This window comes from Petaurus breviceps, unplaced genomic scaffold, assembly GCF_028583685.1.
Source record: "Petaurus breviceps papuanus isolate PSGF00001 unplaced genomic scaffold, PetGlider_PUasm1.0 189, whole genome shotgun sequence".
Classification (NCBI taxonomy): Eukaryota; Metazoa; Chordata; class Mammalia; order Diprotodontia; family Petauridae; genus Petaurus; species Petaurus breviceps.
In genome coordinates this window covers 6,482,160-6,505,542 of record NW_027185809.1, presented here as the reverse complement: position 1 = coordinate 6,505,542, position 23,383 = coordinate 6,482,160, and the positions used below count along the sequence as shown (strand labels likewise).

The 23,383-nt window shown below is 45.5% G+C and overlaps 1 protein-coding gene across 8 annotated transcripts in view; it reads right to left on the bottom strand.

The window, feature by feature from the left end:
* JADE2 (jade family PHD finger 2) overlaps positions 1-23,383 on the bottom strand; it is a 196,068-nt gene that overhangs the window by 28,217 nt on the left and 144,468 nt on the right. For all 8 annotated transcript variants that reach the window (XM_069091849.1, XM_069091848.1, XM_069091853.1 and 5 more), the window contains 4 exons: positions 22,049-22,260; positions 21,172-21,339; positions 15,414-15,530; positions 6,356-6,844 (listed from right to left, as the gene is read on the bottom strand). In XM_069091849.1, the coding sequence (XP_068947950.1) occupies positions 6,356-6,844; positions 15,414-15,530; positions 21,172-21,339; positions 22,049-22,260 (986 nt within the window). The remainder of the gene's footprint in view (positions 1-6,355; positions 6,845-15,413; positions 15,531-21,171; positions 21,340-22,048; positions 22,261-23,383) is intronic.

The following is a 23,383-nucleotide window of genomic DNA, read 5'->3' as shown; positions in this document are numbered from 1 at the left end:
GTGATTACCAGACTGACCCAGACCAGCACCCCTTGGCCCTTGGCCAGCAGGACTCACCCAGTGTCTGGGTAGCATGAGACAATGATTATTTCCTAAAAATACAGATATGATTAGATGCCCCAAAATGCAGCCGGATGTTGGCTAAATGCACTCAAAGAGAACCATTTCTCTGAGGGCAGGTTGCATAACTCTAGCTTAGGTGAGCATGGGATTGAGTATACAGTGGGGTACAATTTAACATGCGAGCAGAACATTTCAGGGAGAACAGAAGTGGCTAACAGACTAAGGCACATTTGGTAAGAGGTTATGGAAGGTGAAATCCTTCAAAAAGTATTCTTGGGGGGCAGCTAGGTGGTGTAGCGGACAGAGCACTGGCTCTGAAGTCAGGAGGACCTGAGTTCAAATCTGGTTTCAGACACTTACTAGTTGTGTGACCCTGGGAAAATCATTTAACCTCGACTGCCTCAAAAAAAAAAAAGTCTTCTTGGATAGATTTCTGTTTAGCATGGGCTTTTTCTAGATCCTTCATTACTCTTATTTACTTCAACACTTAAAGACCCATGATTTTTGTCTATGTGGGTACCCCCTTCCCAAAGCAGACAGTAATATTTCCACTACTGAGTGGACTGTCTTTGGGAGTTGCTGTGTGGCCATCTTGGTAATGAACCTCGCTGGAGGCTCCTTAGACAACAAGCCTACTCAGTCACTAGGCTGTACCTGAAGTCTCTTCTGTTTGGTCGATCCCCAGAGTGTCCTCCACTGCTACAGCCCTTCTCTCCCCTGCCCTCCTTTCCCACATGCTGAGAAACCAGGGTCCAATGTTAGCTGAAGTCTCCCTAAGTCCATCACTCACCTCCCTAAAAATATACTTTTGCCTGATATAGGTTTAATACAAATTCCTTGCTTTAAACAAAAAGGAATATATAATGATGTTTTAACCAAGATAAACTTGGGTGATGATTATTTTTCCACAAAAACTCACTGCAAGATTTCTTCAAATGGGAGTTCCTTTAGTACCTTTAAGAGGGGACCTAATCTATAAAAATGTACTTTACAAGGAACACATTTACTCTCAGCCTTAGTTCCCATTCCATACATTCCTTTACATAAATTTAGTACTACAGTCAAACTGAACAACTCTCTGGATCCCCAAACATACCATACAGCTCCCCGCTTTGGCACCTTGGTCTGAACATTCCCTCTACTGAAATGCATCTACTGCTTTGTCTTGCTCAAACTCTACTGATCCTTCAAGGGCAAGCATCAATATTCCCTCTTCCATGGAGCCTTCTTTGATTCTCCCATCAAACAATCTTCGAACCCTTACAGAATTATTATCTGTTCCCCTTCATGGCCTATCACACCCTGCTCTGCATCACAGTTACCTGTAAACTGTCTTGGCCCCAATACGGGAAGCAGGCTTTTTTAAGCTCATCTTCTCCATAACTAAGCCCAGTATCCAGGCCCTGCCCAGAACAAGTAAGACCCTATTTCTCTACTTATTCAATGCTCTTTCCAGCCCTTCCTTGGCTTCTTCATGACGGGCCACATCAGTGACTTAGTGCCACGGGCAGGGCTCGAGACAATGCAAAGCCCAGAATGACAACTGGAAAGCAGAAGGAAGGAGAGAAGAAATGTAGTGGTGGTGAGGGGGCCAGGTCAGAGGAGGAAGGGGCCTGCTGGCCTCATCTGGGGCCAGTCTGCTTCTTGGCTAAACAGTTTAAAACAGTAATGCTGCTGCTGCTACTGCTGATAGTACCTTCTTTTGAAAGCATCTTTAGAGATAGCATTTTATTTCCTTTTCACAAACTGCTGTTGGGGTAGCTAGACAAAGCGAGGCAAGGCAGGTAGGATTATCCCTACTTTACAGGTGAAGAAGAGAGAGGAAAAAAAGAGTCAGAGCTGGAAGGGGTCACCAGAGTTATCAAAGTCAAAGTACTCGTTTTACAGATGAGCTCTCTGAGCTACGGTAGGAAGGGTCCTGGAGTCAGAAGATCAGGGTCCTGGGAAAATCATGTTTTTTCCTTATGATTTAGTTTCTAATTATGAAGAAGAGTCTTCTAAATCTTAAATGGTTATGAGAAACTAGAGTTATTTTTACTGAGCAAGGTTGCACGTTAGTAATTCATAGAGCTGGGAATTTGAATCCAGATCATTTGGTGCAATATCTAGAGATCCTGGAAGACTTGAGAACTTAGGGCCACTATTTCTTGTTGTCTTAAGTCTTTACATATCTCCAGTGCTTAGCCCGGTACCTGGCATACAGTAGGTGCTTAATAAATGTTTACCGACTGACTCTGACGCTCTCTTCTCTCCAGGATTTTAGGTCCCTGTTCTCTTCCCATCGATTTGACCAGTTGCTCAGTCTGCTTTGCCCATCCTCACCTGGGTCATGCCTTCTAACTGTGGGTGTCCCACAGGGTTCTGTCCTGGGCCCTCTCCTCTCACTACGTTACTTGGTGGTCTCATGGGCTCCCATGGATTTAATTACCATCTCTCCTGCTGATGATTCTTAAATCTACCTTTCTTGTACTAAACTCTCTGCTGACCTCTAATTTCACATCTCAAACTGGATGCTTAGTAGACATCTTAAATTCAACATATCCAAAACTGAACTCCTTATCTTTCCCCCTTAAACCTCAACCTATCCTTCCCTCTTATTGTCTTTTTTTTTTTTGGAGGGGGGAAGGCAGGGCAATTGGGGTTAAGTGACTTGCCCAAGGTCACACAGCTAGTAAGTATTAAGTGTCTGAGGCCAGATTTGAACTCAGGTCCTCCTGACTCCAGGGCTGGTGCTCTATTCACTGTGTCACTTAGCTGCTCCTTTCTTCCCTCTTACTGTCAAGGACAACACCATCTTCCCAGTCCCTCAAGCTCCCAATCTATGTGTCACCCTTGTCTGTCACCTGCCATAGCCAATGTGTTGCCAAGACCTGTAGATTTCACCTTCACGACATCTCTCAAACATGCTCCCTTCTCTCCTCTGACACTGTGACCAGCTGAGTGCAGGTTCTGTCATCCCACACCTAGATTCCTGCTGCTGGGTCTACCTGTGTCAGATTTCTCCCCATTCCAATCCGCCCACCCTTCAGTCTGATCCCGTCACTGCCCACTCCCCCGGACACTCAATAAAGTCCAGTGCTCCCCACTGCCTCCCAAACATAAAATTCCGGCTTGGCATTGAGAACCCTTCTTAATCTAGCCCCCTCCTGCCTTGCTAGTATCTTACAGGTACTCTTAGATCACGTGACACTCACCTTCTTGTGGTTCCTGAAACAAGACACTTCATCTCTCTGTTCTGGGAATTTCATCAGCCTGTCTCCCATGCCTGGAATGCTCTCCCTGCATTTCGCTCATAATTCAAATGCCTTCCTTCTTTTATTTCCCATTTTCCCTCATATATAGTTTGCACATATTTGTTTGCTTATTGTCTCATTAAAATCCAAATCTCAACCCTCAGTATAAGGCTCATTCCATACAACCAAGAAAGGAGGCTCCCATTCAAGCAGGAGGAAGCCCGGGGGGAGGGGGGCGGTTGCCTGGGGAGTAACTGTGTGTCTTTGGCATTCTGTGCTCTTGGAGCCCTTCCCAGACGCAATGAATGAAATGGGCGATTTGGGGCTGGTACCTACACATCCCCTGAGCAGAGAGCCACTTTGGGTTACACTGAACAGGCAATCATTTTTCCTCTGGCTGAGATCTAACATTAGACAGTTTGAAATGGATATTCAGCTCTGCCATTCCTAGAAAGCAGCATTGTAGAGAGCCCACACTCATGGCATTACAATATCAGGGGGAGAAAAGCCTTTGGAGAACAGCTTGACCTCCTTCATTCTCTTCCTTTCACAGGAGGTAAATGATGTTCAGCAAGAGGAAGGGACTTTGCTCAAGGCTAGCGAGTGATGTAGCTGGGAAGAGAGCCCTCATTTCTTACTCAAAGTCTAGGGCTTTCCCCACTGTCTCATGCTGCTTTCTTAACGCACAGTCTGGAATTTATTCCCTCTAAATGCCCCATCCCTACCTGACAGGCCAACAGGGTTTCAGGGAGGCTGTGGTGGATGAGCTCTTTGGCATGGCAGCTCTTTGGGCTACCACAGGTGTCCGGGCTTGTCCTGGGTTAGGGTGGCCACACCAGTACCCCCGCTCAGACAAAATATCTCATAATGAAATCCTTCCTTTTTCAACAGATCCTCGTTTTTTCCTATTCCTTTTTTTTCATCTCTCTTGCCCTCCCTTCTCCTTCAGTCTCTCCTCCCTTTTTCCTGACATTTTCTGTTACGTCTTTCTCCTATCCTTCCCTATCTCATCGGCACTCCCTGGCTTTCTCCTCCCATCTACGTTCCCTTCTCTTTTTTCCCCTTCCCAACTTTCTGCCATTTCTTCCCTTTTTGTCTCTTTTCATTACTTTTCCCTTCTCATCTATCTCTTCTCCTTCTTCCCCTCCTCTCCTTTCTCCTCATGTCTCTTTCCCTCCCCCATTCTCCCCGCTCTCCACGTTTCTCTTTCTTGCTTTCATTTTCCCACAGTTTCTAAGTTCAGAAGACTGGGGGCGGAGGCCTTTTGTAGCCATGGGGGAGGTTCTATACATGCCCCTCTGGGACAGCCAAACTTTCTGCCGCCCTGTCCCCTTAGCCTGAGTTTGCACCACGTTTATTTCCATACTCCCAGTAACTAGCTCCAGCCTGGGCTAGTTTCAATAAATGAGAATGACTTCACAGCTCCTATTTGTGAGCCCCAGAATCTTGGCAGCAGAATTAAGCTGCCACTAATTTTTTTTTTAGTAATTCCATGTATTTTATTTTATTCAAAACACTCTTCTTCACCAGAAGACCAAAAGGGTGCAGGATACAAAAAGAGACTAAGAACCCCTGGCCTAGGGTATGAATAATTTTTAGTATAGCAAATAAATTGCATAACTTTCTTTGGCTGGCTCTCCCCTCCCCCCCCAACTTAAGGTCTCTCCCCACTTGGTTTCTGGCTCTCTACCTTAGACCAGCAGACACATGGTTGATGGTCATATACTTTCTTTTTTTTTTTTAAGCTGCCACAATTTTGAAGCTCAAGTTGTCCCTCTCCCCCTGCACATTCCCTGACTTGGTCCACCATGTGGCCACACTGGGATGATGTCATGGTTCCTAGTGGTAAAATCAGAGGCTGGGATAGGGGCTCCTCATGTCACTGTAGCAGAATCCAACTGCTAAAAACCTGGGGAAGCTGGGGCCAATTTTGTTTCCTGGCCAGGACCTGGGCATCTGGGAGGCAGAATGAGCTTTCCTTCCCAATTCTGCCACAAGTTAACTAGAGGACACCGGACGAGCCATGCCATTTCTCTAGGTTTTTACTTCCCCATCTTTAATATGGAGAAATACAAACCCTTGTCCTGCCTTCCAAAGCAGCTGATGTTGAAGTGCTCTGAAAAGCAGAATGTTCCATACAAACGTAAACGGAAATCACTGTGAGCTCCTCATCCAAGCTGGGGTCCACAGAGATTCAGATTCTCATTTTCTTTTGTACTTATTTAACTTGAGTTTTAACAAACTTGATTCCTCTATTTTGAATAGCACAAATTCCTCAGGTTTGGAGATTAAGAATAATATTAGCTAGCATTTATCTATCGCTTTAAGGTTTGCAAAGCATTTTTACAAATATGATCTCATTTGACCCTCATTATAGCCTTGGTAGGTCGGTACTATTATTATGCCTGTTAATATCTTCACTTTATCCCACAATTGAGTAAACTAAGGCAGACAGAAGTTAAGTGACTTGCCCAGGGTCACACAGTAAGTCAGACACAGTAAGTGTCTGAGGTTGGATCTGAACTCGGGTCTTCCTGCCTCCTACCCTTCTAATCCTTACTCTCCTTCTGCTTCAGAAACCCAGTGAAGGGCCCCAGGAACCCATCCCTCTCAGGCAACTAAGAATTAAGAAGCACCAACCCACTCAGGAGGATGAGAGGCTGGACTAGATGACGTGTCAGGTTCCTTCCAGCCCTGACATGTGAGAATTCTACTATTTCTTAGAAGTATTTGTTGTTTATACAATTTACTTGGTACTTTCTGTCTCTGAGCCCCTCCCTTTCCTAATCCTCAAAGTGAGAGGGTTGGATCAGAGAATCTCTAAAGTCCCCTTTACCTTGAAACACCATAATCTTCTAAGTGCACAGAGCTCCATTTCCAGAAACGGAGCACAGCTTTTGCCCTGAGAACGGGAAGTCCCCGGGAACCATCCATCAGGAGTCGTCTCCTGGACCAGTGGCAACCTTTCCTCCACCCTCACTCTTAGGGCTGAAGCAAACAGTGGTCCCAGAGAAGAGCTTGGGGCTGGGGCTGGGGCTGGGGTGGCCACAGGTACTCACTCGCTCCAGGTCCTGCCGAAGATGCGTGAACAGCTTGAGCCGCCGGTATAGGATGTCCTGTTCTTGCTGAGCTAAATTGTCCACCTCATCGGTTTTGGGAGTCAAGAGGGGCTTGTTGCAGTTAGATTTCCTCTTGAGCTTCCAGTACTGGTAGACAAAATCCACAAGGGTCTCAGAAAGGTCCAAGTTCTCTGCCACCTCTTCAGGCTTCACAAGCTCGTAGAAGGCCTCTTCCAACTGCTGAAGCTTCTGTTTCCTCAAGGTCACCTTTTCCAAGTCCAAGGCAGCCTGGCTGGGCTCAGACCCGGAGCCAGCCTCTCCCCTTATTCCCCGGGCCTCCTCAGGCGGCTTAGGAGCCCCACTGCTATGGTCTAGGCAGAACGACTTGAATTTGACTTCATCATTATCGGCTAATATAGTCCTCATTTCCAGGTTGTGGTCAAAGGCGCATGTGACGTGGAATGCAGTGATGCAGGATGGCATGGAACACTGCCAGGAGAGAAAGGCACATGTTGGATTCCACCCAAAGCACAGAACATTGGTCTGGAGATTCCCCTCCCCCCCCCCCCCACATATACTCACACCTACCCAGAGGAAGGAAGGTGAACGGAGGGATCAAACCCTTCCCCAGGCTGGTCTGTCCCACACAGTAAGTACTTGGGAGCTTACCTGGTGGCCACATGCACTTTTACAGGGGGCAGCTGGTCTGGTGCAGGGCCCAACCTTATGACCAGATACCCTTAGAACTGGTCTTACTTGAAAGAATCTAACTGCTCTGTCCCAGCGCGTGGCAGGAGCTGCTTTAGGACTCCTGCTGCTAAACATCTTGTCTCCTCCAGGAAGTATTCCCCAATTAATGGCAGATCACTTATGTAAAACCTAGGAGCCCTTAGGAGTCTGAGCCACACAGGGTGGTCAGGTTCAATCCCATGGGATTTGCAGGACACTATATTAATAATAAGATTCAGAGCTTGAAGGGACCTTCAAGGCAGTAAGTTACAGAACTGAGATTTGACATGCTTTCCAGTGAGTTTGATCTGGGTGGGGCACAGTAATCACCATACTGAGTCCTATTTCTCCAGAAGACTGGGAGCTCCCGGAGGGCAAGACATCTTCCAATTGTGAACCTGGGCACATGGACGGGCACACAGTAGGAAGTCAGTGTAGACACGCTGAATGATCTAAAATAAGATCTGTTTTGGCCAGCAGTAGATGGCGATGCCAAGGTCTCTTCTCCCCTCTGGACCCTGAAGCAAGCTTCGCTAGCACCACTTTCAAGTTCACTTCCAAGTTTGTCAGGGGAACCTCCAATTAAGATTATCAAGCTATTAACAAGCACTTATCAAATATTTACTAGGTGCTATTCCCAGCAAAGTGCTGAGAATACAATGTGGGAATGCAGAGGAAACAGTTCTTGCTTTCAAGAAACTTAAATTCTATGGGGGAAGACATTGTACACAAGCACAAAAAGAACAAATATAAAATAAATACCAGACACTTCAGGGAGGGTGGGCATTGGCAGTTGGGGGAATCTAGAAAGGCTTGGAGTATAAAGTGGCACTTAATCTATACTTAATGGAAGGGAGGGATTCTCTGCAGAGGAGGTAAGAAAGGAGCTCATTAGAGTCAAGGCAAATGCATGGGGATGGAAGATGTGTGAGGAAGGCCAGTCTCGTTGCATTATAGAGTCTGGGAAGGAAAGTAAGGTAGAACTAGGCTAGAAAGATGATTATGACCAACCCAATGAACACAGAAGAGCAGAGATATTCCTCGATAAAAATTTCATTTATTTTTAAGTCATGCTGTTGACTGGCCCTACACAGAACTGCCTCTTGACCCTTTAGTAATCTGGAGTTTGGGGCTGTGTGCAGGTCGGCCTCCTTCAGAGTACAATTCTCCTAAGGTCTCTGAGCAAGGCTGAAGGATCATTTTAGTGCCCCAATGAGGCTTTTTGCGTGGAAGTCCACAGGTTCTAATTGGTTTTTGCTTTCACAAAGGCAATTAAAGGAAGGAAACCAGAAGTGACCACAATTCACTTAGTAAAGCCCTGCTAACAGCTAAGGCATTGCTGGGAGCTTATCAAAGTGGCACAGCTCCCCTCCTCTGGCAGGAGGGCCACTGCTCACACTCTGTCCATACTGGCAGCCGAAGCTTCCGGCCCACTTCCTCCACGGCCCTCAAGGAAGCCCACTTCCCAGCTAGAGGAGACCATTTCTTCCTGAGCGTCCAAGCCCTGCCCTCCTCGGTTCAATTCATTAAAAGGGAACTCAGAGCTCTGGGTGGCAGGTGACTGTTTAAACAAGAGCCCACAAGAAATCTGCCTGTTCCAGCTGTTAATGGCCAGTTAAGCTACACTAACAAGCCATTTCTAAGGAGCTGATTACTGGCGACTCCAGATTTAGCAATTTACATAAAGCTACTCTTCAGGAAAAGAGGGAAGGACAAAGCCAGCGAGGTTCTCTGCATCCTGCTCTCACTGGGTTTAGAGACCAGTTCTACTACTTACTATAGGTGTGATCTTTGGCAAGCCCCCTTTCAGGGGCTCATTTTCTCTCTATATAAAACAAGGGAGCTGCATTAGGCGATTTACATAAAGCATGGCCTCCAGTTTTTGGCAAGAGGAAGACATTTAATGTCAGCTGGGCAGCACAGCGGAGGGAACACTGGACATGGAATCAGGAAGACCTGAATTCAAACTCAGCTTCAGATGCTTACTATTTGTGTGACCCTGGGCAAATCACTTACTCCTGTTTGCCTCATTTTCCTCATCTATAAAATGAGCTAGAAAGGGAAATGGAAAAACCACTCCAGTATCTTTGCCAAGAAAATCCCAAAAAAGGGTCACGAAGAATTGGACACAACTGAAAATGACCGAACAGCAACAAAGACATTTAATAAATACGGGAGGATCGATTCTATTTCTAAATCCTAGAATAACTGGTGAAAACCCATGGAGGTAACCTGTCATCTAGCCAGAGGGGAAAGCTTGATCCTTCAGATGCCTGACTGTGAATCAGAAATGACTGTAGATATTACACCAAAGGCAGGTTTTTTTCCCCCTTAGAGGGAATCATTCCAATTGACTGAGTTCAATAATTTATCTTTTCACTGGGCAAACCTTTATATAACCCTTTATAATGTCATTGGGCTAGGGCTCCTACCATGGGCACAGAAGCCAGAACTAACTGGTCTATCCCACTCACCAAGGACATCCACAGCAGACTGTGGAGACCCAACTACCCTGACTTTCTGCATTCTTCCCGTCTTACATAGGAACAATTTTTTCCCAAGTGGCGTCAAGTTATTTATTGAGATATTCTGAGTTTTAGTGAGGCCTTTCTTTTTGTTTTTATATCACTGTACCTCCAAGCTATGCCCTTCACCATGGAGCTTTCTCCTGTAAAAGGATTAAGCAAAACCAAAAAATACAGCAACTTTGTCTGAGTGTATGCAACACTCCATACCCAGTTTTCTGCCGGTCCAACAAAAAGGAGGTACGTTTTTTCCTCATCTCTTCTCTGGCACCAGTTAAAAAAAAAGATATAAATATCCTCTTACAAGTTAGCTAGGTTTTTTTATTCTTTGCTGTCCAACATCTCAACAATATAGTATGTCAGTGATTTCCTTCTTTCCCAGTAGGTTCCATTCGTCCTGGCTTTCTGCCCTTCATTAGAGATCCCAGGCAAAATGACACATGGGATCTGTCAGAGAACTGATCTCCCTGCACTGCACCACTGAAGTCTGTGGAGGGCAAGGACATGTTTTCCTCAACCCCAGGCTCATTAAGCTGCATCATGACCATCTCTACTTCTCTGAGCCTTTGCTTTGGACGTTCTCCTCTCTGGTGTGCCCTCTCGGTCACTACCTCTACCCAAGGCCCAGCTCCAAGCCCACCTTCTCCAAGAGGATGTAACGATGATTCCCTCTGCTGATAGGGATTGTGCCGGGCTCTGAACTCCCACTGTATTGTATTGTTTAAAGTATGTCTCACCTCTCTAGCTAGTTGATCTCTTATGTTCCTCTGGGTGCCTAGCACAATGTGGCACTGTGGGGAGGGAAGGGGAAGAGGCAGTGTGGCTCATAAAGCTTCCAGAAGGTTCGCTTAGAGCCAGTATAAGAGATGGCCAGAAGTTGTGGGAGTTTTGAATTCATCATTTTTCCTTTTTGAGTCTCAGTTTCCTCATCTATAAAATGGGGGGAGGGTGTAAGTACACACCCTACTTTTCCAGGGTAGTTGTGAGGAAAGTGCTTTGTGAACCATAAAGCACTACTGAAAATGCTAACTTTGGCTATTTTTACTGATTGGTGGGAAAAGCCAGCTTTCTTGCTTTCCCCCAATTTTTTTTTTTTAAGCAATAGGGGTTAAGTAACTTGCTCAAGGTTACACGGCCAGTTATTTCTGGGTGTGGTGCTGAGTATCTGAGCCCGGATTTGATCCAGGTCATCCCGACACTGGAGCCGGTGCTCTTACTCGCTGAGCCACCTGGCTGCCCCTAAGCAATTGGGGTTAAGTAACTTGCTCAAGGTTACACGGCCAGGTGTTTCTGGGTGGGTGCTAAGTGTCTGAGCCCGGGATTCAATCTCCAGGTCTTCTCAACACTGGAGCTGGTGCTCTTACTCGCTGTGCTACCTGGCCGCCCCTTCCCCAAATTTTCTACCTGATGCACCTTCCCCTTTTCCATTCTGGGGATGTGGTTTATCCCTGCCACTTGCCAGGGTAGACTCCTTATCAATGAACCCTGATGACAGAGGTAACAGCAGTGACCAGACTTTGAATCTAGAGCTTGAGCATCTGGAAGACTTGGGGGAAAAGGCATGTGGCTCATCAATGGAGCCAATTTGATATGTAAATCACTAAGGAAGAAAAAGCATGGGACTTCCACAATGCTGCTTTTAAGTAGTCATTTTTGCAGAGAGAACCATTCTTTTGGGTGGTTTTGCAAGCCATAAGTTTCCCTGATTGAGTTTTCTTGTCTGGTCGCCAAAATGAAAGTAATTTTATTGTGCAAGCTAACCAGCGAATGACAATGTGTCTCTACTGGGGGAACATCTGGGGATGCTTCAAACTAAAACACTGGAAAGTTTCATGGTGTGGTGGGTGATGAGCTGAACTGCCTCTATGCGACACAGCAAAACTGGGCCCTGAGAACAGACAGGCTCAAGCTAACCAGACAAGCTTGGCCCATAAAAAGCATACAGCCACAATCTTTCCTTTCTTGCATCAATACAGTATTAAAATCTCTTTTTTCTCTGAAGGTTCCATCCTCCTTCCTTCTTCACCATAAATACTGCCTATGTGCAAAGGTTCTGAGGGATTCAGAGAGGTCTGAGTCATCTGCAGTGGCAGATGCCCCTATCATCAAAATAAAAGTGAAGCTACAGAGAAAGGACTTCCATTTCTTTAATTAACAAATCTTCCTAGCCTCTCTCTGCACAAGTGCTACAATCACAGAATCATGGATGTACAGCTGTGAGGGACCTCAGAAATAATCTGGCTTGAAGAGATTAAGGGAAGTAGGGTTTTAAACCTGCTCTTTTCCAATGCCTCCATAGCTGATGTTAAGTGTGAGATGACAACTAAAATTTCCTCAGTTTCCTCACCTGTAGAGTGACAATAATAATAACTGCCATGTCTATCTCCCTGGACTGTTGAATGTTCAAGTTCTTTCCTTGATCAAGTCCATTGATCCTCCAGCCTTGAGGCCCTTAGACTGGCCTCCCAATCTAAGGGAAGCTGTCTCCAGAGGTAAAATTTTACCATGTTACCTTGGGGAGATCCCAAAGGGAATTCCACTCAGGCTGACTTCTTCTTCTGCCAGATGGTGCATGGCGTAGTTACTACATAGCTGTTACTACTTAAAAGGCAAATTAAAAAAGCCAAAAGCAAGTTCAACTAATAAGGCATCAGCCAGTTAGCAGGAGCTTCTGGAAAAGCCAGGTGTGGGCATGACCACACCCTACCTACTGGCTCACCACCATCACTCTTGGTTCAAGCCTAATTACTTACTATCTGTTCCACTCAGTGGGCATGGGACCAGAGAAAGTCAGAGCTGGACTGCTCATCCTCCCCATCTCTGCCACTTAGGACAGGAAGGCTCAGCTCAAGAAATGCCTCTTAACACTGCCCCCCCCCCCAATAATTCCACCTTCCTCCACTCCAGAATTACTTTGCATATATTTTCTATTTACTTATCTGTGCCCACATTGCTTTGACCCCAACACAATGTAAACTCTTTTGAGAGCAGAAATCGTTTCGTTTTGTCTGTCTCACCAGCACCCAGTATTGTGTTTGGGATATTACAGTCACTTCATAGATGTTTGTTGAATGAATGAATGAATGGACGAATGGCCTGTGTGGGTCAGAACCCTTTCACTTTAAAGATGGGAAGCATGAGGCTCAGAGAGGTAAAGGAACCTATTCTGAGTCCGGTTTGTTTTTCTTCTCCCTTTCCTGTCCCAACCCACGTGATGTCCCAGAGCGTCTATCTTGTGTTCTGTGGGGGACAGTGTTGCACAGAGGAAGAACTGAAAGTAGGGTCCACGTCTTATAACCTTTGACTTCTCCAACTGGCTTGGCACCGGGGCTCTGTACACAGTTCACGCCCAGCAATCACTTGCTGAATGAAGGCTCTTTTCTGGATTGGGTCAGCTGGGGGGAGCTCTTGTTATCTGGGGATTCCTATCTGCAACAAGTTTGGACAAATTCCTATGTGTCAACTCAACTTGCTGGTGGTTCCTGTGTCTCTGGAAAATGTTGGGAGATGTTATTTTAGCTGGCTTACTATCTTCAAGGAAAGGCCATATGCAGAGCGCACTGAGCCCTGGACTCGAATTCAGAAAACCTGGGTATGAATCCTGCCTCAGACAGTAGTTAATGCGGTCTTGGAAAAGACACCGAGTCTCTAAACTTGTCTCCTCGCTGGTAAAATGGGATAATTAAGATTACTATTGTAATATTATTGGCAGGTAGCCTGGTGGCACAGTGAATACTGTGTACCAGCCCTGGAATCAGAAGGACCTGAGTTCAAATCTGGCCTTAGACAGTTACTAGCAATCTGACTCTGGGCAAGTCACTTAATCCTATTGCCTCCAAAACAAAACAAAAAACAAGAAGTAATATTACCATTAATAAGTGATAGCCTCAATAGGGTTGCTGTGAGGATCAAATGAGATAAGAGATATGAAGTACTCTAAAAAATTTAAAGCATCTTGTAAATGTGAACTCATTAATCATTCTGTTTTTGGCCCTGCATTTGAACTTGGCCAAGGACTATTTTCAGCAGATGTTTTGGGAATTGTTCTTTCCCTCTATGATCAGCAAACTTCTTGTTGCTAACAATAATAACATTAATCATAACATATTTAATAACAATCATGATTATGTGATGCTTTGTTCACCTCTCCTGTGAAATCAGTTATGGGTTCTACTGGAATGTCCACAACACTGATTATTTCCATTGCTACTACCCTCATGCAAGGTTCTTATCCCTTTTTTTTTTTGGCTTTTTGGAGAGGGGAAGGTAGGGCAATTGGTGTTAAGTGACTGGCCTAAGGTCACACCTAGTAAGTGTTAAGTATCTGAGGCTGGAATTGAACTCAGGTCCTCCTGACTCCAGGACTGGTGCTCTATTTATTCACTGCGCCACCTAGCCACCCCATGCAAAGCTCTTATCATGAACTTCCCAGCTAAGTGTAATAGTCCCCAGTAGGCCTTCTGCCTCTGATTCATCCTTCAGATCCACCTTCCTTCGGTACAGATATGGTCACATCATCCCTTCACTCAGGTATCTTCCCTACTGCTCACAGAGTAAAAACCAAATGCCTTTGCCTGGCATTCAAGGCTCTCTATAATCTTTCCTCTCCAGGCTTTTCTTATTCTTATCACTCTGCTCCCCCAACTCTATACTCCAGCTATTTCTCCATTCTCCTGCTTTTCCGTGGTCCACTCATACTATTTCCTATGTCTGGAATGTCCTCTCCAACCATATTTGCCTGTTGAGATTCTTTCCTTTAAAATCTAACTTGAATGTTACCCCTTCCAGGAAGTCTTCCTTGATTTCCCTAGAAATAATGACCTCCCTGGAAAGAATTACTTTGCTTATATTCCACTAATTTTCTATTCTTACAACTTTATGTATGACATTTATCTGTCCCATTCCATAATCAAACTGTGAGCTCTAAGAAGGCAGGGGCCATGTCTTGTCTCAACTCTCTATCTCCTGTAACACCAGGCACAAGACTACCCACACAGTGAATGATTAATATGTATCTATTAAATTGAACTGAATTTTCCCTAATAAGTTCCAGCTTGGAATAATCATCCAAGCCTGACAATTTTATTCTCCTCTTTTCCAAGCCTTGAATATCCCCTCCCTGCTTCCCTCCTTCCCTTCCTTCTCTGGCCTTTCTAATTCTCTCTCTTTCACAGCCAAGTTCCAGGCTTACCTCTTCGATAAGTTTTCCCTGACTACCCCAGCCTACACGGGGGCATACCTTCCTTCTCTCTGAGCCACTGCAGCTGTGTAGCCACACCAAAGAATGGCAGAAGCAGGAGGTCGTCAGAGATGACCTTGTCCAATCAATGAGAAAACTGCAGCTCCCGGATGGAAAGCAACTTGGTTCAAAGTCACACAGTCAAATCATATACTGCTGGTGAGGATGCCCTGTCTCCCCAAGCATCCTGGGAGTTCCTGATTGCAGGGTACAGGTCATCTGTTTGTGTCTTCCAAACAATGCAACAAAGGACAGAATGGGTGGGCACACAGGTGGTCCTCAGTGAGCCCTTTGCTTTGTACACCCTTAATGCACAGCACGCAACAGTGCACACGATTGTATATGTACAATGTGCAATATTGCACATTAAAGGGATTTGTGTATATGCTGCATCCTCTGACCCTGGGTAAGAAATACACAGAAGCAAGAACTGTTTCTTATCTAAACTTTGCATCTCCCCAAGGGCTTCCCCTGTGCAATGCACACAGTAGTTACTTAATAAATGCATGTTACTCCTACTCTTGTTACTTGGGGAGCTGTCCAAAGTTTTCATTTGTGCATCTACCTGAATACATGTCCCCATACACTCCCGGCACAGACTACAGGACAGGGCCCACCGGCTTGCAGGGATGTGTGAGATCTTGGTAATTGGCTCCATCTTCTCTGGGCATCCAATGCTGACCTAGGCACAACACAAATAGAAGGGTTTGATTCCGAGGTAAGGCAGGTCCACGCGTCCTGCGCTGCTTACTTATATCAAAACTTACCCCCCGGACAAAGACCACATCACCACTCCACAACCTAACCTAGGCTTTTCCGTCTTTAACGTGTCAAGTTTTCATTTTGTTCTCTGTAACTGCTTTGAACCTTCCCGTAACAGTAAGAACTCACTTTTACATAGGGCGTTAAGGTTTACAGAGGCCTTTTCTCATACTATGTCAAGGCAGGCAGTGAGAGGATGATTTCTCTCATTTCACAGGAGAGGAAATTTAGGCTCTGAGGAAGTAAAAGCTCCCATCGCAAAAAGCTAGGAAACAGTAGAGCCGAGACTCTAGACTCCAGGCTCAGTGGTCTTTGCACGGCCTTATGGTGCCCTTACTGTAACACCTTTCCTCTATCACATCATTCTGTCTTTGCATGGAAACACAGCGCATCCCTGACTTGACTGTCAGCTGCCTGAGGTCTAGCCATATCCTGCTTCTTTTGTGCTACCCTGCCATGGCTGACTCCCACGGAAAGCTCAAGAGAGACCATGGAATAGCTTCAAGCTACAGGAGGGCAAGGACTCATGTTACCCCTAGCCCTCAATGATGCATTCCTGTACACAGGAGGTGCTTAATTAATGCCCACTGAATGAAATCTTGGAAGTAAGGAGCATGGATATGTTTCCTCCTCAAGCCAAGAGCCACTGGAAATAGAGTGAGAATTCTGACTCCAAGAGAATATTCTCCTGGAGAGACAGTGCTTGTCTCAAGTGAACACAGAACTGGTCACTGGAAAGAAAGCACGGAAAATGTACCAGTCAGGTGACTTGCCCCAAGATATGGAATTTTTAAATGAAACAATAGCAGCTTCTACTTCTGGGATAAAAAGTTGTTGGGGAAAGCATCAACTGACTTAGATGATTATGCCACTGCAGACCCAATACCACCGAAGAGCTGAGATCTTAAGAAATGGGGAAAATGGCCAGGAATGCCACAGTCTTATGTCCTTTCAGTCAAATGTGCTGTAATAATTTCCTGTTCAGTGAACACTACTGCTCTCCATTTCCATTCAATTCAGCAACCGTTTGAGGGACTGAAGTATCTGCCATGGGCAAGATGTGCTGAGTGCTTCTGCAGCAGAGTGGGGGAGGGACACGAACAGATCATCTCAGGAAGGTTTATATAAAGGATGGGCTGGACAGGGTAGAGAGACTAGAGGCAAGAAGGTCTAAGAGACAGATGTCACAACAATATAGGGGCTTGATCCAATTTGTGTCTTTTGAGTGATTCATTCTGAACAGGAGAAGATCAGGAATTACCCTCAACACTGAAAAAGGCTGGACTCTTAGAACTTGCCTCAGTTGGTCTGAGCCCAGGTCTTGTCCAAATCTAACACTGGTCTCTGTCCCTGTAAAGCTGACATTATGAACAATTTTCTGCAGGCACAGTGCCTCTCCTATGGCATCCCCTAGACAGGGGAAATGTTTAATAATAGAAAGTGGCCAAGATGACAAAAGATGAGAATTGTCATTGTCAGAGGGTCTAGGGAAAAAGATGGGCATCTTAATACACTGTTGATGGAACTGTAAAGTGGTCCAACCATTCTGGAAATATTCAAAGAGTACAAATAAAAATGTCTATACTTTTTGATCTAGAGATGCTACTGTTAGGCATATACCACGGAAAGGGCAAGGCTAAAAACAAAGGCCCCATATACACCTCTATAGGTACAGCAGCACTTCCTTACAATATTAAAAAGTGGAAAAGTAGATGCCTAGCAACTAGGAATGACTAAATAAGTTGTGGTATGTGAATATCAATATGCCCTGAAAATAATAAAATACACAGATAAGGATAGGAAGGCTTATATGAACTGATGCAAAGGGAAGTAAGCAGAACCAGGAAAACAATATATACAAACGCTGCAATGATGTAAATGGGGGCAAACCCCCCACAACAAAAACAATCAAAACTGACAGCGAAGAAATGACAATGACAAAGCCTGGCCCTAAAGGCTATGAGAAAGCACCTGCCTTGTTTACAGCAATAGTAAGACTGTTGGAGTCCTATTAATAATATCATTCTTTTCTTTATGCTGTCTAATTTTGCTGATTTTTTCTTTTTCTACTTTATTATAAGAAATGACTCTCTGGGAGGAGGAGGTAGGGGATATGATGGGAAATATGGGTGATACAAAAACAAAAAAAATAAATTCTAAAAAATAATAAAAGCTGAGTACTACCACTGAAGGTATTGTGTGTCCTATAGAGAAAGCCAGCTTTAGAGAGCTATGATACGGTGTCCCATCCCCAGGCTGCTCCTGGAAGCAGGAAGAAAAGACTGGGATTAGGACCCTCTTCTCAGTGTTAATTCCTCTCAACCCCCAAACCCCCACCTTTCTCTTCCTGTTTTGCCACCAGGGGTCACTTGTGGTCCTGTCACCTTTTATCTAATGAGGTGTTAATGAATTTAGCTTAAGGGACGGCAGATGAAGCTCTATTCTTATCAAGAAGTTAGATTCCTCCCTTTCAGCTTTGCAGGAAGGTGAACCCCACAGGTCACAAGAGGTGAAATTCAGGATCTCTTCAAGACTTCAGGGAGGGAGGAGGAGTCTTCAAAATAACCAGGCCTTCCTCCCCCCCAGGTTTCTAACAAGACAGGCTTCAAACACCCAAGGAGAATCACCTCAGTTTCTCCCTGGCTTCACAGGTGCCTAGGTTATGATCTCTGTGAGCCTCAGGTCTAGCAATGCTGCCTGCCTCCCACGTAAAAATGGATGTGGCCAGGAAGCTCAGCGTGGAGACTTCACCTGGGAACCAAGAACTCTGGCCCAGAACAGGCCAGCTTTGACTTTATCCATGGGTTCAGCAAAATGACAACACATGAAGGCAAACTGTTTGTTAGTGTCTTTGCATCCTCAACCCCTAGCCCAATATTTTGCACAGAGTAGGCACTTCAGAAATGCATGCTGAATTAAACTTAACCACCTTGGACTAACACTGAGTTAGTTATGGCCCACAGGGCCGTAGATTCAGGGCTGGGAGGGACTCAGAGGCCATTTCATAGATGAGGAAATGGAAACAGCCCAAGTTCACATAGGTAAAAATCAAGACCTGATACGTGAACACAGGTTTTTCTGACTCCAACCTGTCCACTGTACGAGGACAGAACACTCAGTCTTATCATCGCTGTTACTGTTGTTATTCTTACTATTATTAGTCCATTAAGCTGGGGGAGGGAAAGAAGGCTCTTTAGCTCTCTAAAAGGAGCCCTTTAGCTGGGACATCTCTATAAAATCCAGCCTCCAGGAGTGCAGCTTCATCCTTCTTAAAAGAGGCAGGAGGCTTCAGTGCCAAGGAGTGGCCCTGCCCCAAGGGCTGTCACTCCTATCTCTGCCTTTGCTCTACTCAACTTTCACTCCGTTCCCAGGGCCCCAGAGCCCACAAGCATCAAGCTCCGAGAAGCCGAGTGGCTGGCTCGACCAATCAGCAGGTGGGCTGGAGAGGTGGGGCCGCTCAGCTAGGGGACGGACTGGCAGGTGTTGGGAGAGGAGGGAGGGATGACTCCACCAAGCTGCGGGCCAAGCCTGCAATCTACCTTCTCTCGGCCCCTTCCTCCGCCAGTTCTCCCTCCCCTGGAGATTTCCTGAATCATTTTTAGTCTCTGATGGAAAAAAGCTTGAAGGGCAGTGTGTCCCAAACGTGATAGAGCTGTCCTGAAAAGCCCTTCTTTAAATCAGAGACTATTAAAGATGGAAGGGGCCTCATTTTCCTAATTTGTAAAGGAAAGGGGCCGGATTAGACTATACCCAAGGGCCAGAAGGGAAGAAATTGATGCTGAATCCTACAGGAACCCAGGAGTGTCGTTCTGAACATCACCTCACAATATATACTAGGCTTAATTATACTTTTTACCCTAAATATGTAGTACTTTATTATATAAATTATATAAATATTAGTACTTTATTCATTCATTTCATCCTGTTTTATTAACTTGAAACAAATGGGCAAGAGAAACGTGGTAGGCTGAGGAGTGGGGTGGAGCATGCCTCCTCTCCCTAAATATCGGTGGAAGCCTGCAGGTGCAGAATGGGGCATGCGCGTACCATGGGACCCCGGTCTTAATTTGTTTAGCTTCACTACAATTTCTTATTACAGGGGAGGATCCTATGAGGAAGATGTTTACTGGGAAAGGAGTGACTGTGAGGGGAAAAAGGGTCCACAAAATATTTACTTTAAAAAAAGAAAGCCAAGAGACTCTGAATTGAGGATCTTGTAATGGAAGAGAGCCTTGAAAGGATGACAAAAGATAATGGCAAACCACTGGCTGGGACCCTGCCATGAGACCATAGATTTAGAGCTGGAAGAGGCTTGAGATGAGGACCTGAGGCACAGAGAGGTTAGGCAAGCTGTCTAAGGCCACAGAGATTCATCCCGAAATCCCACACTGCTTCCACAGCACCACACTGCCTCCTCTTAATGGTACTTGTCATTCAGCCATGTCAGTTGTGTTTGACTCTCCATAACTTCATCTGGAGTTTTCTTGGCAAAAGACACTGGAATGCTTTGCCATTTCCTTCTCCAGCTCATTTTACTGATAAAGAAACTGAGACAGACAGGGTTAAATGACTTGCCCAAGGTCACACAGCTAGTTAAGTATATGAGGCCAGATCTAAACTCAGATCTCCTGACTCCAGGGTCAGTGTTCTGTCCACTGAACTACCTACTAAATTAAATATCCCTTGAGGGAAGAGACTTGTATCTTCTAAAAACTTTGTATCTGCTCACCCTGGCTGACTAGCATCCTCTCTGCCCACCAGAGGTGCTTAAAAAAGTTTTAGTTTTTTATCATAAAGAAAAAAAAAAAGGTGGTGCAGTAGATAGAGCACTAGCCCTAGATTTAGGAGGACCCGAGTTCAAATTCAGCCTCAGACACTTGAAACTTACTAGTTGTATGACCCTGAGCAAGTCACTTAACCCCACTACCTTGCAAAAAAAAAAAAAAAGGGGGGGGGGAATAAAACCCTAGTTAATTCAATTCAATCAGCTGAACCCAACATTAAGGCTATATTATACACCAAGTATTGGGAATACACAAATATGGAAAAGAAAATGAAATTCATCAAAGGTCACACACTTAGTTGTTGTTCTCAGGTCCCTGACACCCTATGTTGTTTCCTACTGTCTCTTAATCCCCCAGCACCCTTCCCTCCCAACCAGCACAGAGAACCCAGCATGGGAGTGAAGGTTCAGTGACGGCTGCTCTCTCTGGCCTGGACAAGATCACTCTTCAAAAAACAACAGAAAAGAAATATTCTTTTTCTCTTGCGTTCAGAACAAAGCACTGCCTGATTCCCTTCTTTTTTTTTTTTTTTTGAGCAGTTGGGGTTAAGTAACTTGCTCAAGGTTACATGGCCAGTTATTATTTCTGGGTGTGGTGCTGAGTGTCTGAGCCCGGATTTGATCCCCAGGTCATCCCGACACTGCAGCCTGTGCTCTTACTCGCTGAGCCACCTGGCCGCCCCCTGCCTGATTCCCTTCTGACCTTGGACCCTCAAGCAGTTCACTGTTCACCAAGGGGTCTCTTCACAAAGGGGCACGCAGTAGGACCTTTACTCACCTCCGGTATCCACAAGGCACAGCTGACATGAACCCACTTGGTCCCGCTCCGTGTTGGTTTCAGGGCTCCCCCCCTTTTGGGGCAGAGCAGACATCTGGGTTGGACCCCCAGGGCACAGGTCCGGCAGAGCCAGCTTCCCGTGGGGACTTTGAGGATTCCATAGCAGGCCTGCACTCCCACAGGATTGGACAGGAAAGCACAAGGTCAGTCATCAAGCCCCGATCCAGCTTTCACACTCAGCCTCAAACACTTCAGGAATGACTGGTACAAAGTGGCCCCCCTAGGGTTTCTGCTATGGTGGTGAGAGACCTGGCTACCACCAACCTCCTCTGCAAATGGGCCATGGACAACTTCTCCCCCGGGTCCTGAACAGGGGCACCTGGATTTGCTCTTCAGGTGAGAGGTCACTTTATGGTGTCCACAGTTCCAATGCTTTCTCTATAGGGTGTGGTTCCCTGAGGCAGGGGGTGGCAGGGACCTGGAGAGGACAGGACCAGCCTCCTAAGAAGAGTTTATTTCTAGGTGAGGGTATGAATCATTGCAGTTCCATTCCCAAACACACAATCTCACACACAGATACCCTTGAACACAGTCTGATATACACTACAATACCTTTTTCTCATGCAAGTCTCTTTTTCACACTCTTTCCCATAGTTTCTTTCTCTCATAGGATGATGTTTCACTAAGAGACTTAAAGACTTCTGTACCTTTACCCTGTACAGGCACAATCCAACACACACACAGCCAGTTGCACCGCTTGAGGCTTCTTCCACGCTTACACTGGTGTCCCCCCTTCCCCCTCCTCACGGCACGCACTGAATGATGCTCATTCTTGTGTTGTGTGGCCCAGGCCCAACCTGGCCTAGATGCAGCTTACCTGATGAACACACACATTGCACTTGTCACAGAACACCATCTCGTTGCCATCCTCGCCCTCCGGCGAGCGGCACACGTCACACACGACATCTTCATCATACTCAATGCCCAGCCCTTCCTCAGTCTCAATGGCCATGTTCATGTTCTGGTGGCACAGAGTCTCTAACTCCTCCAGCACCCTCTCCATGGTCATCTCGTCCAACTCTGGCTTTTCTGGGGAAACAGAAAGAAGTTTCTGAGAAGGAGAATCCCTGATGGGACTCAGACTCCTAAGGGAAGTGATGATCCTGGGGAAAAAGAAAAGTCCTTCTTTGGAGATGTGAAGCCAACCTTCAAGTGGCAAGGGGTATTTAGGAAAGACATAAGAAACTTCCGATTTCCAGGCCTGATTCTGTCATCAACTGGCTATGTGACCCTGCAGAAAGCATGAAATACTGTAAAAACCACTTATTTGGAGTCAGAGGATCTGGGTAAAAATCTCGGCCACTTATTAGCACCACCTTGAACATGTCATTAAAATTCTGTGGGCCTGAATTTCCTGATCTAAAATGGCAGCCAGTTTAGCAGCTAGTCAAGATCAGTGGCATCAAACTCAAGAAGAAATCTGTATAGGTTGCATATGAACTCAGAAAACCACAAATTCCCATTATCTACATAGTGTTGTATTTTCATTTATTTTGTTAAACATTTTCCAAATACATTTTAATCTATTTTGGCATCTCGGGAGTTTGATATCTCTGGGTTCGATGACCAGTAAGGTCCCTTTTGACTCTGAGATTCAATCCTTAGCTTTGCTTGCGGTACATAGTTACCCAATGCTAGCTACCAGTGGTATGTACAGCTACCCAGCTGTGGATGCTCAGAAAAGGTTCTTTAAGTAGGCCAGAAAAATTCCCAAGAACGAGACTGACAAACACCTGTCTGGATTGTATTAGGCAGGAGACAGGCACAGTGTCTGGAGATCCCCATCCCCAGGCTGTTCTCTGGGTTGGTTCACGCATTCAAATAAATATTTACTAAGACTGTTCTGGGTACTTATATCCAAGGTACTAGATTGAGATGAGAAATTGGATAAGATATGGTCCCGCCCTCTTGGAATTCACCATCTTTTTTTGGTAGGGGAATGCTCACTGGCACAGATAACATAATACTTATCCAATTTAATCCAAAACAGATTCTGTTCTAGGAAGCAGACCACCTGTTGTTATCTAGACACATACTGGACTTCTCTACCGTGTTTCCCCGATAATAAGACACTGTCTTATTAATTTTTTTGGACAGAAAAACACCAGAGGGCTTATTTTCAGGGGAGGGCTTATTTTAATGAACATTGACA